This window comes from Lucilia cuprina, chromosome 3 (genome assembly GCF_022045245.1).
Source record: "Lucilia cuprina isolate Lc7/37 chromosome 3, ASM2204524v1, whole genome shotgun sequence".
Lineage (NCBI taxonomy): Eukaryota > Metazoa > Arthropoda > Insecta > Diptera > Calliphoridae > Lucilia > Lucilia cuprina.
The window spans coordinates 49,822,076-49,837,287 of NC_060951.1; the positions used below are offsets into that span (position 1 = coordinate 49,822,076).

Sequence of the window (15,212 nt, forward strand, 5' to 3'; positions counted from 1 at the left end):
TTTAGAAAATATATAACGACATACTGCAATACAACGGAACATTTTCATAAAAATAAAAAATGAAAATTTATCGAAAGTTTTATATAAAAATTATTAAACAAATTTGTTGAATATATCGTACAAAAAGAAATTTTTTACAAAATTATATATGAAGAGAAAATTTATCCAAAATTTGATAAAAAATAAAATTTATCGACAATTTTTTATGAAAAAATATACTAAATATTTTTTGTCCCTCTATTTTATGCCCCTTTTAAGATTCTTAAGCCTACAGTGCAAACTTTTTCCCCAACAGCATAAGAATTTAACATACAACCTAAGGAGGTCGGGCAAAACATTTACTTACTTATACATACATATGCAAGCTCATCCTAACATAAGTGGAAATCATTAGTGCGCCAAACTATATACACGTACATGAACGAGGCGTATGTGAAACTTTTAATTGTTCATTAAAATAATGTTACTCATACTCATGTTTAACGATATACAAAACGAAAAAAAAATACATATTTTCATTTTACTTTGCCAAAATTGTTTATCTTACTTTCTATGACTTTTCTCTATATTGGCTCCTTGCAACAGTTTTTATACTTTACTTACATCAAGTATGCAACTCAACTAAAAAATTGCAATTTTGGTATTATTTAACCACATGTTTGCCACTAACTTAGGAAAAAGAAATAAGTTGAAATAGAAGAAATAAATCTGTTCGGTTATTATTACTTGAGTGTGTAATTCAATGGAAAATCACTACTTGTAATTTTTCTTGTCATAACTCTTTCTCTCTTGTTGCATGTCATATTCAGCAAATTTTGCTGAAAATTAATGGCAAATGCATTATAATGCAATTCCTGATGGGAATGCGAAAAACATGATTAAATTGAAAATCATAAGACTAAAGGAAATTGAAGTGTAAATTACAAATAGTTTAAGCTAAGCTGCTTTCAAAGGCAAGGAAATATAGTGTCAAAATATATTAAAGTTTATGCAAGACTGAAGATTTTTTAAAGGTAAACTTGTTTTAAAACCCTTTTTATGATTTTATTGTCTTATTATAACTTTCACCCAAAGCCATTTTTATTGCGGAAAAGCCCAGCTGTTATTAATCATTTAAAAACATTTTAATCTTTATCTTAAAAATTGTCCTTTCTTTTAAGCATATGCTCACTCCAACACTAAAACAACAATTAGAAACTCTTTCAGAAACCATAATTAACACATCATAAATTTATTTACAAAATATTCTTGTGTTTTTATTAAAAAACAAGAAACTAAAGTTTTTTATATTTTTAGACTTAAACATCTAAAACATTAGTTTTCTAAACAATGCCAACCACTTTTAATCTTTCTTTTGCCTTCAAATAAAATAAGCAAACAAGTAGAAGCAACAACTATTAAAAGCTACAACAATAATAATTTTTCACAAAATTCCAAAGGATGCTTATGCAAAAATGAAGTGTAAAAAGAGAGAAATGAAAAAGGGTTGGCTGTCAAAAAGTTTGTCACATAATTACAACCTATTAACAACACCAAATAAATTGTTATTGTTTGTGTTGAGTAAATAATTTACTAAGAGTAAACACATTTTGTACATATACAACGCACATTCTTTAGTTAACACACACACAATCAGCCACCCACCCATCCACCATCGGAGCAATGTCACCCAGAAAAGTCAACATTGAATAATACCTCGTCTATATATTGCGTACAATTCCACAACAATAATAATAACAACAAAAGCACAACACCATCTCTACCACAGTGGAACCAACCACAAGCAGAACATTGGATTTTATAGTTATTTGTATAAAACTCATTCCCTCATTGACTTTATTGTATGCATTGAAATAAGTAGCACGTTTTTTACTCCACAAACAAACAAACAAACTCACAAATAAATACACAAACAAACGTTCTGCTCATACATCCTTGAAAACTTATACAACAGTAAATTTCTTTGCATAGTGGGTCGAATGAACAAATAATTCTTAAGCTGACTTGTAGCCTTCCAAGTGTCAAAAATTTACCTAAAAGATATTAGGTATCTTATCTAAATTTATATCTGTTTATATATTAAAAAAGTATCATTTGAATAAATAAAAATAACATAAAGATGACCACTTCGCCTCGAAAAACACTTTTGCGAAAATTTGGTTCTGACTTCATTTATTCCGGAAAATATGTGCGTTTAAAAAATATTAAACAAATTAGCCGATTTTGATCCAATAGCGCCCTTAGTACCCGAATTCCAAAATAACTATTTTTCAAATTTTATAACAATTGGCTCAATGACTTTAAATAAAGTTTAATTTCCCATTTTTTTCTTTTTGGTACTTTTTTCCAAAAGAAATATAGAAATATTTTGTTTAAATAAATATTGCAGAGTTAGTTCATATAAGAGGTATACCTAATAAGAATCTAACATAAAAATAACTTCCAAAGAAGCGAAAAAGAATTAGAATTTACTACATAGAAGTACTAAAAAAGACCTGAAAAAGTGATGATTTTAACAAAGGCTTGTCATAGGAGGAATGTTCTTTTTATTTGATGCCAAGTTCACAACATCTGAAGTAATACTTAGGAAGTAATTTTTATGTTTTTTTTTTTTTTGGAAGTTATTAGGAAATTGTAGTATTATAAAATACAACTAATTTGATTTAAATAATATTATCATAAATAAATTAAACACATTTATCAATTAACTCCAGCATAAAATGGGTTTAATTCAAAAAATTTCAGTACAAAAAATAAACCCTCAATTTTAAAGAAAATTGGCTTCTTTTCGTCTCTTTATGTTATTCTTTTGGAAGTACTTCGTTTAATTTTTACTGGGAATACATCATTAAATCAAAAAAGTTGTCTTAGTATGCTAAAAAAAAGTATCAAAAATACAGTTTTCTCCCTTTTACACCCAAAAAGCACTGAATTATAACAAGTATGAATGTATAGTCGGGCGTAGCCGACCATATGATACCCTACATCAGTCAGTATGTATGTTAAAAAAGGGGATTATTTAAGCATTTGGTTTGTTTTTTTAACTTTATTTCGGAATATTTTTACTTTTTTTTTGGCAAAAAAAAGATTTTTTTAAGAGGGCTCAAAGGAGAGTAGGGCAAAATATGGCCCTATCCTTAAAAATGTAAGTAGGGGGAGTTAAGTCTTCTTCAATATTATTTATGTAGAATTTAAAAGTGTTATTAGTGTTTGTAAGTGAATTTAAAACTAAGTTTTGTCGACTTTTGTTGACATAAAATATCATTTAAATTAATTATAAGCCAAAAGGCCCTATTTGGCGGGTACGGTTGTATGGGGGCTAGCCGAAATAATGGACCGATTTTAACCATTTTCAATAGGTCCTTGGGCCAAGAGAAGCGTGTGTGCCAAATTTCATCCAATTATCTTGAAAATTGCGGCCTGTACCTTGCGCACAAGGTTTACATAATCGACTCAGAAAATGATTCTAAGCCGATTGGTATACTTTAAGGTGGGTATAGGATGAATATTTTTGTATGTTACAAACATCAGCACAAACCCAATATACCCTCCCCACTAAAGTGGTGTAGGGTATAAAAAGTACGAAACCGATGTCTCATAACTTTGAAAGATGTGTCCAAAATATTTTCAAAAATTGTATTATGTTTATTAGTTAAAAAAAAAATTATAAAGGCCCCAAAAAGTTATCAAAATCTCCATTGTTACACAATTTTAGCCCTTTCGAAAAAGCACCAGAAACATATCTGTTATTTTTAAGAGTAGAAGTAGATTAAATTTTATCTATTCACTAATATTGTGTACAATAATCAAGAAACCCCGTTTTCCCCCTTTTTACCCCAAAATAAACGAATATCCAAAATCTACATATCCAAATAGACATCTACTGTCAAAATTTTATGATGGTGAATCATTTAGACATCAACGCTACCCTTTTATATACATATAAAGAAGTTACATATATACATATATAGAAAATGTTCGTAACATATAAAATCATTTAACTCTTCGTTCCCACGGTGCCTAAAAATTTTAAAACAACCAAAGAATGAGATACATTTACAAGTAAAACATAAAACAATGAACGTGCCTCCAAGAAAAATTTAAATACTTAACAGTTTGACTTGATTATAATGTCACAGAAAATTTTTTTTCAAAAATTTTTTTCTCCTATTCTCATTCCATTTTGGTTTTGTCTATAGTGTTCGTTTTCCATTTAACTTTTTTCAAATGTGTGCTGTGTGTGCGTTTGTTCGTCTTCAAAAAAGTAAATTTGTACGAATTGAAAAGAAAAATATTTGCTTTTATTTCCCGGCTTACTTTGAGTGTTAGAAAATGTATAAAAAACAGCAACAAGTCCTACAACGCCCTACTACATGCAGCGTTTATCCATTGATAAGTTGTATACTAAATTTGGCAGGATTTAAGAAACTATAGTTTTAACTATAAAACAAATTCTCTTTCAAAATTTGTGCTATTAACTTAGGATAAATGTTAAGGAACAAGGCCCTTAGAGTACATTTAGAGGGTATGTAGAGTAGAGTAGAGTTAGAGTAAAATTAAAGAAAGTTAAGATTAATTTGAAAAAAACAAAAATAATTAAAAATTTATAATAAAAGTTTGATTGAGTTTACAATTTTTATATAAATTCTTGGATATAGTTTATCTCTTATTTTATCACAAGGCGTCTTTAATTCGACTTAAATAAAGAAAAATAAACAAACCAAAAATTAAAAATGGTTTTTATTCAACAAAGAATTTCTAGTTAAAATAACAGTGGCGTGAGTTTGGACAGACGTTCAAAACTTTTTTCATTAAAATATTTTAATTTGTTTATATTGTGTTGAGCTATACGGATTTGAAACTGATGAGGATGAAGAATACAATGATGGTTACCACTAACTCCATTATCATTAAAGCCATCTTCATTACCGTGGACCCCTTCCCAAATTCACGCCTAAAAAAACTCTACAACCACTACGGTAATCACGGTGATGATGATGGTGGTGATAAAGGATGCTGCTAAAGACGATGTGACTACTTCATTGATGGTGATGACTGTGACAATGATTAGATGACAAAGTCGTATTTTTTACGTACGGCTTGTGGGTAAAAACAAAAGGAATTTTTTTATTGTTTTATGGCAAATCCTTGTCAAATGGTAAATGTAACGTTAAATTGTTTTTCCACTTTAACGTCGTCGTTTTACACTTCATTTATGTTCGCGATTTTAAATGGTTTTTCTACACAAAAGTATTATTTGGAAAATTATGGTTTTCCTTTGCCCTTCTTGCCATGCTGACGTTTTATTTTGGGCGGGATAGTTTTAACATAAATTTAATTTACGATTATTACCAGAGACACCACAATTAAGTTGAAGAAAATACATTTCATTGCTTAAATATAAAATGAAATTATTTAGAGAAAGTGTTCTGTTAAAACTCTTTCTAATTACGATTTTGGTTTTTATTCAATTATTTCGAATATTTTTTATTTGAAATTCTTGAAATGTTGGTCAGATTTAATGTATAATTCGCAGAACAATTGTTTAATATTTGTTTCTTTTTTATATAGTTTTTATAATTTGTTTGTAACATAATGGTAACTTCTGTTTGCTTATAAGATTCAAATTGCTATTTTTACAAAACAGTGCCAAAACTATTTTGATTATGTATGATGGTAAGTTTGGCTGTTGTTTAGACATCAAAGTTTTTCTTTGCCATCTGCGAGTAGCAGTTGCTGTTTGTTATTTATTTATTTTTATTAAGTCAAAAGTAAAATATTAAAATTCCATTGAAATACCAGCGGCAAATGAAGTGTGCACAAAAGTAACAATCGAAATATGTTAGAAGTTATTTACATTTAAATTTAGTATACGTATCTAAACTTTATACAATTTGACAAAATATTTCAAGAATTTCTTCCAAAAAAATTAAAATTAATTAAATTTTTTAATTGTTTAAAATCAGTTGATAATTGTACATAAAAAACTCTTCGGAAATATCGCTAAAAGTAGATTGGGACAGATTTAAGTCAGCGAGGAATATGAACTATAGAAGACATCGAGTAGAGAAGAGAAGAGTAGAGCTATAGTTAGAGAAGAGTTAGAGTATAGTTAGAACATAGTTAGAGTATAGTTAGAATATCCACAAAAAAATTAAAAATACATTTCTCATTTAATCTAAAAATTCGCTCCACTCAAGGAAAAAGCATAAAAATTGTAACACTTTTCAATCGAAATAAAAATATATGAAAAAGTTGAAATCGTTTAAACTTTTCTAAACGTATTTAATGTTTAGTCAAAAGATATACCAACATTTTCTTTTTCTTGACTTAACAAATTCAATAAAATTAAAAGTCAAAAAGTACTTTTGTAATAAAGTATGTTTGTTTCACCGGAAAATTGCAAGAAAATTTATGTGTCTCTGGATAAAGTTCCGTTTTGTTGGTAATATTTGTTAAATAAAAGAAATAAAAATAAAGAATAAAAATTTCAAAAATTTCAAAAAAACTAGTATAAATATTTGCTTATTAAATAATAAAATATGTTGGTAAAAAAAGAATTCTTTACAGGTTTACAAAGTAATAAATTCAGGAATAAGAAAATAACTATAAAAATCTTTTAATACACAAAACAAAAATGCAAATATTAATGAAAATATAAAACAAGTGAAACAAAAAGACATTCATACATATAAATATATAATATAGATAGGCAAACTGAAGAATTACATAAATATTTAATGTAACAGTAAATCATAGTCAAAACAATAAAATATAAATTTAAATAAGTTTTAAATAGATAAAAATTGCTGTATGTGTAAATACAAACAAATGTATTTAGTTATGAAATAAATCTAAATATGAATATGCAATCATTTATTATAAATAAAATTATATTACTTAAAGCTGCCAACATCAGCATAAAATAAGTTTTTCTCGATTTTTTATTGTTTCTTACTTCCTGACGATGTCTTGAGTCTATGGACGGACGTATTAACAAATGGCTGACTGAATAAATAAAAGCATAAATATTCAAATGCATACATAAATACATAGCTTTAAGCTAAAAAGTAAAAATATGATTTGATTTTTACTTTTTGTGTGTTTTCTACTTGCCTCTTTACTTTTACTGTGTTTTGATAAATTTCCTTGTATTTTTTTATTTATTTCAGTAAATGGCCGAGTATTGTTATTGCTTATGTGTGCATAAATCTTTTTCAAAAGCATAAAATAAATTATTTTTACTATTTTTATGAAATAAACAATTTTACACAATTTTTTATATCTATGTTTAAGATACTTACATATTTGTTAATATTTTAAAAAATTTTGATTTTGTTAATGTAAAAAGAGCTTTAAAAAAAATTCTGGATGAAAACTCAAAATCAGATTAAAAGATATAGAAGAATTGTTTAGTCAATCATTGGTGTATTTTGTAAAAAAACATCTTTTGTAACAAAAATTAAAGCTAAAGCAGATTTAGAGTAGGTAAAATAAAATAGATTTGATAAGACTAGAGTAGAATAATTTTATATTTAGATAAGAGTTTTGATGCATATTTAAGTTATTATTGAAATATATATTTTAGTATAATTTTTTTATGAATCCAAAATTGGATAAATAACACTAAAAATCACTAAAAATAAATTAAAAAGTTGATTCCTATGAATTTCGACCAGCTGAGATAAAAATTGTTATGAACATTAGCTCTAGTTTCCGAAATTTCCTTTACAAAAAAAGATGATTTGAAAATTCTCTAATCTAAAATAAATTCCGAAAATTTCTGGGATTGCAATTTTCTAAATCTCGAATCCCGGGATTTGTAAAAAGTCAGCCCCGTTTGCCATTTTCAAATAACAATTAAAAATTCGTTAATAATTTAGTAAAATATATTGAAATAAATATTAGCTTAATGTGCTCTTTTACTTTTATTTGTTCTTCATACGCCGCGATACAAGTATGAAACTTTGGAAGCAATAATATCCTCACAAACATCATGACAAGCACTTACAAACATCAACAACTATAGTTTTTTTTTAAAAAGCGCCTTCGCATTTATCCAATTTACTATCGGTATCTAATTATTGTATCGTCAAAAATATTTCTGACACAAAAACCAAAGAATAGTGAAAACTTACGAATTTAGACTAAAGTGTTGTTATCTATGCAAATGCATGTTTTTAGTCAGTAACTCAAAATAACTCTTAACTAGTTTTCTTTTCGAGTCAATGGATTTGCCACAAAATTGCATCGATTTGTTGATGCATATGTTGTTGTAAATGCATAAATTGCATATTTTGTTTTAAATTGCATATTTTGTTTTAAATTGCATATATTTTGCATATTTTCAACATTATTATAGCATATTTTGCATATTTTTTTTCTAAAACAAATTGTTTTGTTTTCTCTGTATTTTATATTTTCAAATTTGGTATTTACATATTTAATTTTTTTTAAATATATAACAAGAAATTTCGATTTAACAACAAAATACTAAAATCTATGAAATACAATTTTACATAGTTTTATTTAATTTTTAAAACTACAATAGTGCGGAAGGTATTTGTAACGTCCAAAATATTGTAAAGTAACGGTTAAGTATAAATTTCCGAGTCTTCCCATCTGTGTGTCCATATCAAAAGATAACTTGATGAAATTTTGTTCTTACATCTCTCTCACGTCCATAATTAACTTAAAAACATTACCAAACGATAAAATTCGAACGAATCACGTCCATAATTCACTTAAAACCATTAAAATTTTGTAAAATTTTAATTAAGTGCATAACTTGTTTTTACTTGATGTAAAAAAAAAACGTTAATAAAGTTTCAGTTTCAAATTTATTGAAAACCCGTATACAATAAAAAATGCGGAAAATTTATGTATACAAAAACTTCAGTTAAGCAAATGTGATTATTTTACTATTTCGTAGCCCTGCATAACAAATTCCTTTTAAATTACATAAAAATATTAAAAAAAATAAACTGCTATATTTTTTGCAATAATATTATAGACATTTTGTTATCTTAACAACTTTTGCCACATTTAAACTTTGTAACACATTTTCTTCAAAATTTCACAAATACGCACAATTATGCTCCAGCACTAAACACAAATTGTCAAAGCAATTTTCCAAATTTGTTAGTATTGTAGTTCCTGTCAATTTTCTACATTGAGTGTAAATGTTTGAGTGTGAATATTTTGAAATAATGTGCAGAGCAATCAGTTGGAAAACTATTTTTAACCAAACCGAAACCATCCAGTCAGCCAACCAGCCAAGACCATCATCAGACAGACAGACAGACACACTGTGACAACATCAATGAACTTAAAACAAGACTTAAATAGTAGTGAATGGAAGTCAACTTGTAGAAAACTAGCTGGTTGACTGACTGACAAACTAGCTGACGAAATGACCGAGTGACTGAATGTTTAAGTGAATAAATGAGTGAACGACCGAGTGTATGAATGTTAGTGTTTTTTGTATTTATGTATATATGAATGAGGGTAGTTTAAATGCAATTGTGTAAAAGTAGTAACGTTTAGCCTGTTTAGATAAGAAAATAATGCTGGTTTAACATCATGGACGTCGTCATCATTGTCTGCAATACAATCATTGTCAATATTATAATCATCGGCAATCATCAACACCATGAATTGGAATGTTGAGTATTTGGACTTTTTCTTTTTGTTATTAATATTTTTTCTTTTTGACATATTTAATTTTTATTGATTTTTTTATAAATCAGATTTTTAAACAAAATTTCGATAAATTAAAAAAAAAGGATAAAATTTTTTTAATAATAAATTTTTAAACAAATTTATTTTGGCCTTCGGTAGGATAATGGTTAGTGTATAAATTTTGCGCAAAATTTTCTTTTTGTAGACATTTTTCTATAAATTTAATAAATTATAGAGTTTCATATCTACATTTATATCTGTGCTTTAAATACGCAATACATTATTATTTAAGAAAATCAAGCATCTACTATTAAAATAACAAAATTTCCAATAGAAAACTTATTGAAACAAAAACCAACAACAATAATAAAAAGTAAAGCCAATTACTTTGGTGGTAAGCCTAAGTGCAATATGTTGCCAAAAAACTTTTATAACACCATTTAATAATAAGAAAAGATGCAAAATACTTTCATAAAGAACCATTTGTAAAGCAATTATAATGTTACATAAAGAACCATTTGTAAAGGAATTATAATGTTACAATACCAAGACTTTCTTTAGAGGAAAACGTTTCTCAAAACAAACAACACATTCAATAATACGGGTGAAAATTATCAAGGATAAAGTTTCAAAAACTTTTGAATCAATTTTAATACAATTAAAATCTTTAGAAACATTGAAAATATTAAAGTGAACACTTAAAGTTGTCGGAGACGTTTAAACAAATGGCAATATTTAACAATTAAAAATCAAAAGGATTTTGTCTTTTTATGGTAAATGATTACACGTATTAAAAGTGCAAAGAAATTTATAATGGAATTGAAAACTTTGGCTTTATGAGCTTAAAATTTTTTGTCATTTTATCATTTATAAAAAGAACAATTAGGAAAGTATAGTCGGGCATGTCCGACCATATAATACCCTACACCATGAGTATATTTTGAAAATTTTTATTTTTCATAAAAAAACTGTTGAATATGTTGAATTTTACCTTAATTCTAGCATTTAAGTATTTAAGCAGTTTATTGATAAAAACTCAATTTTTTAAATGAGGCTTTATTTAGGAGAATAGGTCAAACATGGTCCGATCCTCACTAAATTTGTAAAAATTATATATTTTTAAATAACAGAATCGGGAAGTACGGTTATATGGTGAAATAATGGAACGATTTTATCCATTTTCAATAGGCTTTGTCCCTGTACCAAACATGCTTCGTCCAAATTTTATTAAATTACCTTGCGCACAAGGTTTACATGGACAGCCAGCCGGACAGACGGTCGGACACTTCTTAATAGACTCAAAAAATGATTCTGAATCGATAGATATGCTTTAAGGTGGGTATATTTTTGTTTGTTACAAACAACAGCACAAACGTATAATACCCTCTCCACTATAGTAGTGTAGGATATAAAAAGCTCAGAGGATTTAATTGCAAGTCTTATAAATTGTCTGAAACAAAAACATGAGCTGAAAACATAAAATCAACTAAATTGAACTCTGTTCAATGAAATGAGTAAAACTGTTAGAGGTATTGTAATTATTTATCACCTGGTTTAAATTGTCTTAAGCATTAGTTGTAAGAAGATATATGACTAGAGGTACAGTGGTTAAAAAACAAGTTTTTAATGATAATTATTATTAATTATTTGAAGGTTAATTTATGTTTTCAAAAACTATGAATGTACTATAAATCTTGTTACAAATTATTTCTCAACGTATGTTTACATTGCGTAAAACTTGCCTACTAAATTTTCTTTTATGCAACTGTGTACTTCGAATTTTTACATTAATCTATGAATTCATCAATAAAAACTATAAAAGATGTAGGATATTAGATATTTATCACACAGTTGCTGTTATTTTTGTTATCGATAAAAGTAATTCATTTTATATTTTATAAAGAATACTATCTACAAGAAATGCCACTAACACTTATAGAATAATTGTATATATGTGTGTACAGTTTAGAGCATTAGAATGGCTCATGTTGTATTTTATTTAGAATTCCTGATATATTTATTCTCTACACTTCGTTAATGTATTAAATCTTCATTTGAGTTGAATACTGATCTCAACTTTCTAGTAGGAATCCAGTAAGTAAGGGAGACATGCGCAGTTTAGGCAAAAAAAAAACAGTAAACAATGAGAAAAAAATAACAGCTATTTTATAGTCGTAAGGACAAAAACAAATCTTGTCATTCGAATAAAAATTATTCAATTAATTGAGGAAAAATTTTTGTTTTCTTCGAACGAATAAAAAATTTCAGATAGTTCATAAAGCAAGAAATACACAATACAAAAAGAAAAATTTTACAATGAAATTTCCTTACATAAAAAATTATTTTTAAATTGTTCGAATAAAATATTTTATTCGTTATTCGTTCGAATAAACGAATAATTTCTAAAATTTTCTCGACTACTCGAATAAAAAATATTGTTCGTTTTTGTTCGAATAATTTTTAACACGAATAATTTACAACTCTAGTAACTACAAGACTATTCTATATAGACGACTATAGACTAGACTATAAACTTGACTATAGACTAGACTTATTTTTGGATGATACAAGCGAAAAAACAATAATGTATATATTTAATTTTCCAAGATTTTCCTAATTTAACAACATCAACGAGGACGTGTCTAATACACATCATATGCTTTTTTGTAAGTATGTGTGAGTTTTAGTATCAAACACATAATTGCATTGGAAAATGACTTTTAAGTTATTTATGATTATTATTCCATGAGAAAATTCTATTCTATAGAAATAATAATTATGTTGTTTTTGTACATTTATAAGAAAATTTATGGGATGTGAAGACATTTACAATTGTACAGTAATAAACACAGGAATGCTCACACACACACATACATATCTGTTTAAAACACATACATACATGATTCATTTCTTTTAAAGATAGAATTGTTTTCTAATGCACCTGTTCTAAATGATAATGACTATAAAATTATTGATGATGACGATAATAATAATGACGACAATAATACCCAAGTCATTTATTAATTTAAGTATTATTTTACAGCATTGTTAATAGAAATATTGCAAACATACAATTATAGTTGTATAAATACATACATGTCTGTATATAAAGACTTATAAGAAAAACATAAATTATTTACCAAATTGTCTAAATTTTATGCTATTGAAGATGATGTGAATAATATTTCATTATTAAATTATTTATTAATTGATTTATACTTGTTATCCTTCGCCCAGATATTTAAATACATTGTAGTTATAAATACTAAATGATCTTTTGTTTTATGTTTAATATCTGATTATTATCTACTTTAAATCTATGAGATGTTCATGAAATTCATGTTCATCTATTGTTTGGTATTGCTGCAGTTGTTATTATACTATTTATGAAATAGTTTATCAATAATACCTTGTGGTATATTTAAGAAGATTATTATATAATAATTAATATAATTGATATGCACTGATGGTGTTGTGATTTAAAAATTAAAAGCTATATTTATCAAGTAATTAAGTTTTTAATGAAGAATATTAAATATATTTAAATATTGATGTGTGCATGTATTCAATTCAATTTGTATTTTAATTACAGATTGAATAGTTGCATATCCTGTAAAGGAGAAAATTGAATAGTATTAAATGAAGAAAATGTAAATAAAATTGGAACAGTTATCGACAATACATTAACTTTAATAAATATATAAAATCAACTTTTAACTCAAGTCATTATTACACTAACCCAAAACTAATAATATTATTTTTACTTACATTTACAAAATTTTGGCTTTATTTCCTAACTGAAAATAAATAAAAATTAAAATCATTAGCTAAAGTTAACTAGACAATAAATAATATAAATTAACAAATTCCTTAAGTAATTATAAACTAACTAATTTGTTTTAACATTTTTCTATTCTCTCTTTAAATGTATAAATAAAAATTAAATTTACTATTTAGAAAAAAATATTGTTACAGGCCTAAAGCTTTTATTATAACATTATGCCAAAGCACATTAATTTTAAATTATTGAAATTTATTTGTTAGATTCTATAGGAAACACCAAAAAAGCCAAAAGAATTAAACAAACAAAAAAATAATAATAAATAAAAACTTTTTAGAGCAAATAATAATAAAATTTCTATTACATGCTGCGCTGTTTTTCATATTAAAAGGCGGCACCGCAGAAAATTAATATTTTATAATTGTAAATAATTCATGTGGTTTTGTTTAACAACTGCCATGAATATAAATCATATAGTAAAAACAATAACTAAATTACAACACAACAACCAAACAGAGTGTGATAAATATTAGAGAAAATTATTAAATTTCATTAAAACAAGTCAGGACAAATAGACAACTCCATATGAACTTAAAGCGGTGAAAATAATTTAAATGTTATTTAAATATAATCCAACAATTCTAAACAAATTAAATTGTTATTACATAATTTAAATTGGAATAAACATACTACAAAACAATTATGAATGTATGAATGAACCACCAAATGATACTCTACACCAGTCAGTGTTTTAAAAAATGTGGATTTTTTCTAAAAAAATAAAGCATTAAATTGTTTTTTTTTAACTTTATTCCGGAATATTTTAAGTTATCCTGAAAAAAAGAAATAAGATTTTTTACAAGAGGTCTCATATCCTTCTAAATTTCTAAAGGATAAATTTTGGTAGAGGAATTTGCGTTTACTTCAAAGTTATTTATGTGAAATTTAATCGTGTTATTAGTGTTTATAAGCGAATTTTGATCTTCAAATCATTTTCTGAAGGGGAGTTCGTATGGAGGTTAACAAAATTGGCAGTGTCGTTAAAAGTTCCAGAATAAACTAGACTACAGACTAGACTATAGACTAGACTATAGACTAGACTATAGACTAGACTATAGACTAGACTATAGACTAGACTATAGACTAGACTATAGACTAGACTATAGACTAGACTATAGACTAGACTATAGACTAGACTATAGACTAGACTATAGAATAGGCTTTAGACTAGACTATAGACTAGACTTTAGACTACACTATAGACTAGACTATAGACTAGAATAAAGACTAGACAATATATAGTCTAGTCCACAATTGAACCGACACCTCATATAAGGTCCCCTCACAAGTGACGAATTTTTTGAATTCTATGCATTCTATTCGGGGCTTACGGTTTGATGGTGGGTATATAAAGCTCGGTACAGCTAAAATCAAATTCTATATAAATTTTCTAAAATTTACAAATCATGAACACCAAGAATGTAAGTAATTCGAAACCAATCTGCTTTACCTATAACTTGACCCAAGTAAATCTCCTCAACAAACACAATTGCTCTTCTTTAATGCCTTTCCTAGTCAGCTTTTAATTAAGTTTATAGTTTTGTTGCTTCGTACAAGAAACAATAGAAAATAAACAAACTTTCACTTATTACAACCCTTAACGAAAATAAAATAAATAAATAGAATAAAATACTACAACGAGTTAGTATCTGTTAGAACTTTTCTAATTATCCAAACAGACATGGTTTTT

At 26.3% G+C, this 15,212-nt stretch overlaps 1 protein-coding gene across 2 annotated transcripts in view; it reads right to left on the bottom strand.

Annotated features, from left to right (window-relative positions):
* The window catches only part of LOC111674888 (carbonic anhydrase-related protein 10), a 176,154-nt gene that overhangs the window by 53,179 nt on the left and 107,763 nt on the right, over nt 1-15,212 (bottom strand). For both annotated transcript variants that reach the window (XM_046945768.1, XM_046945767.1), the window contains one exon: nt 13,450-13,478. In XM_046945768.1, coding sequence (XP_046801724.1) covers nt 13,450-13,451 — 2 coding nt within the window. In that variant the 5' untranslated portion in view covers nt 13,452-13,478. The remainder of the gene's footprint in view (nt 1-13,449; nt 13,479-15,212) is intronic.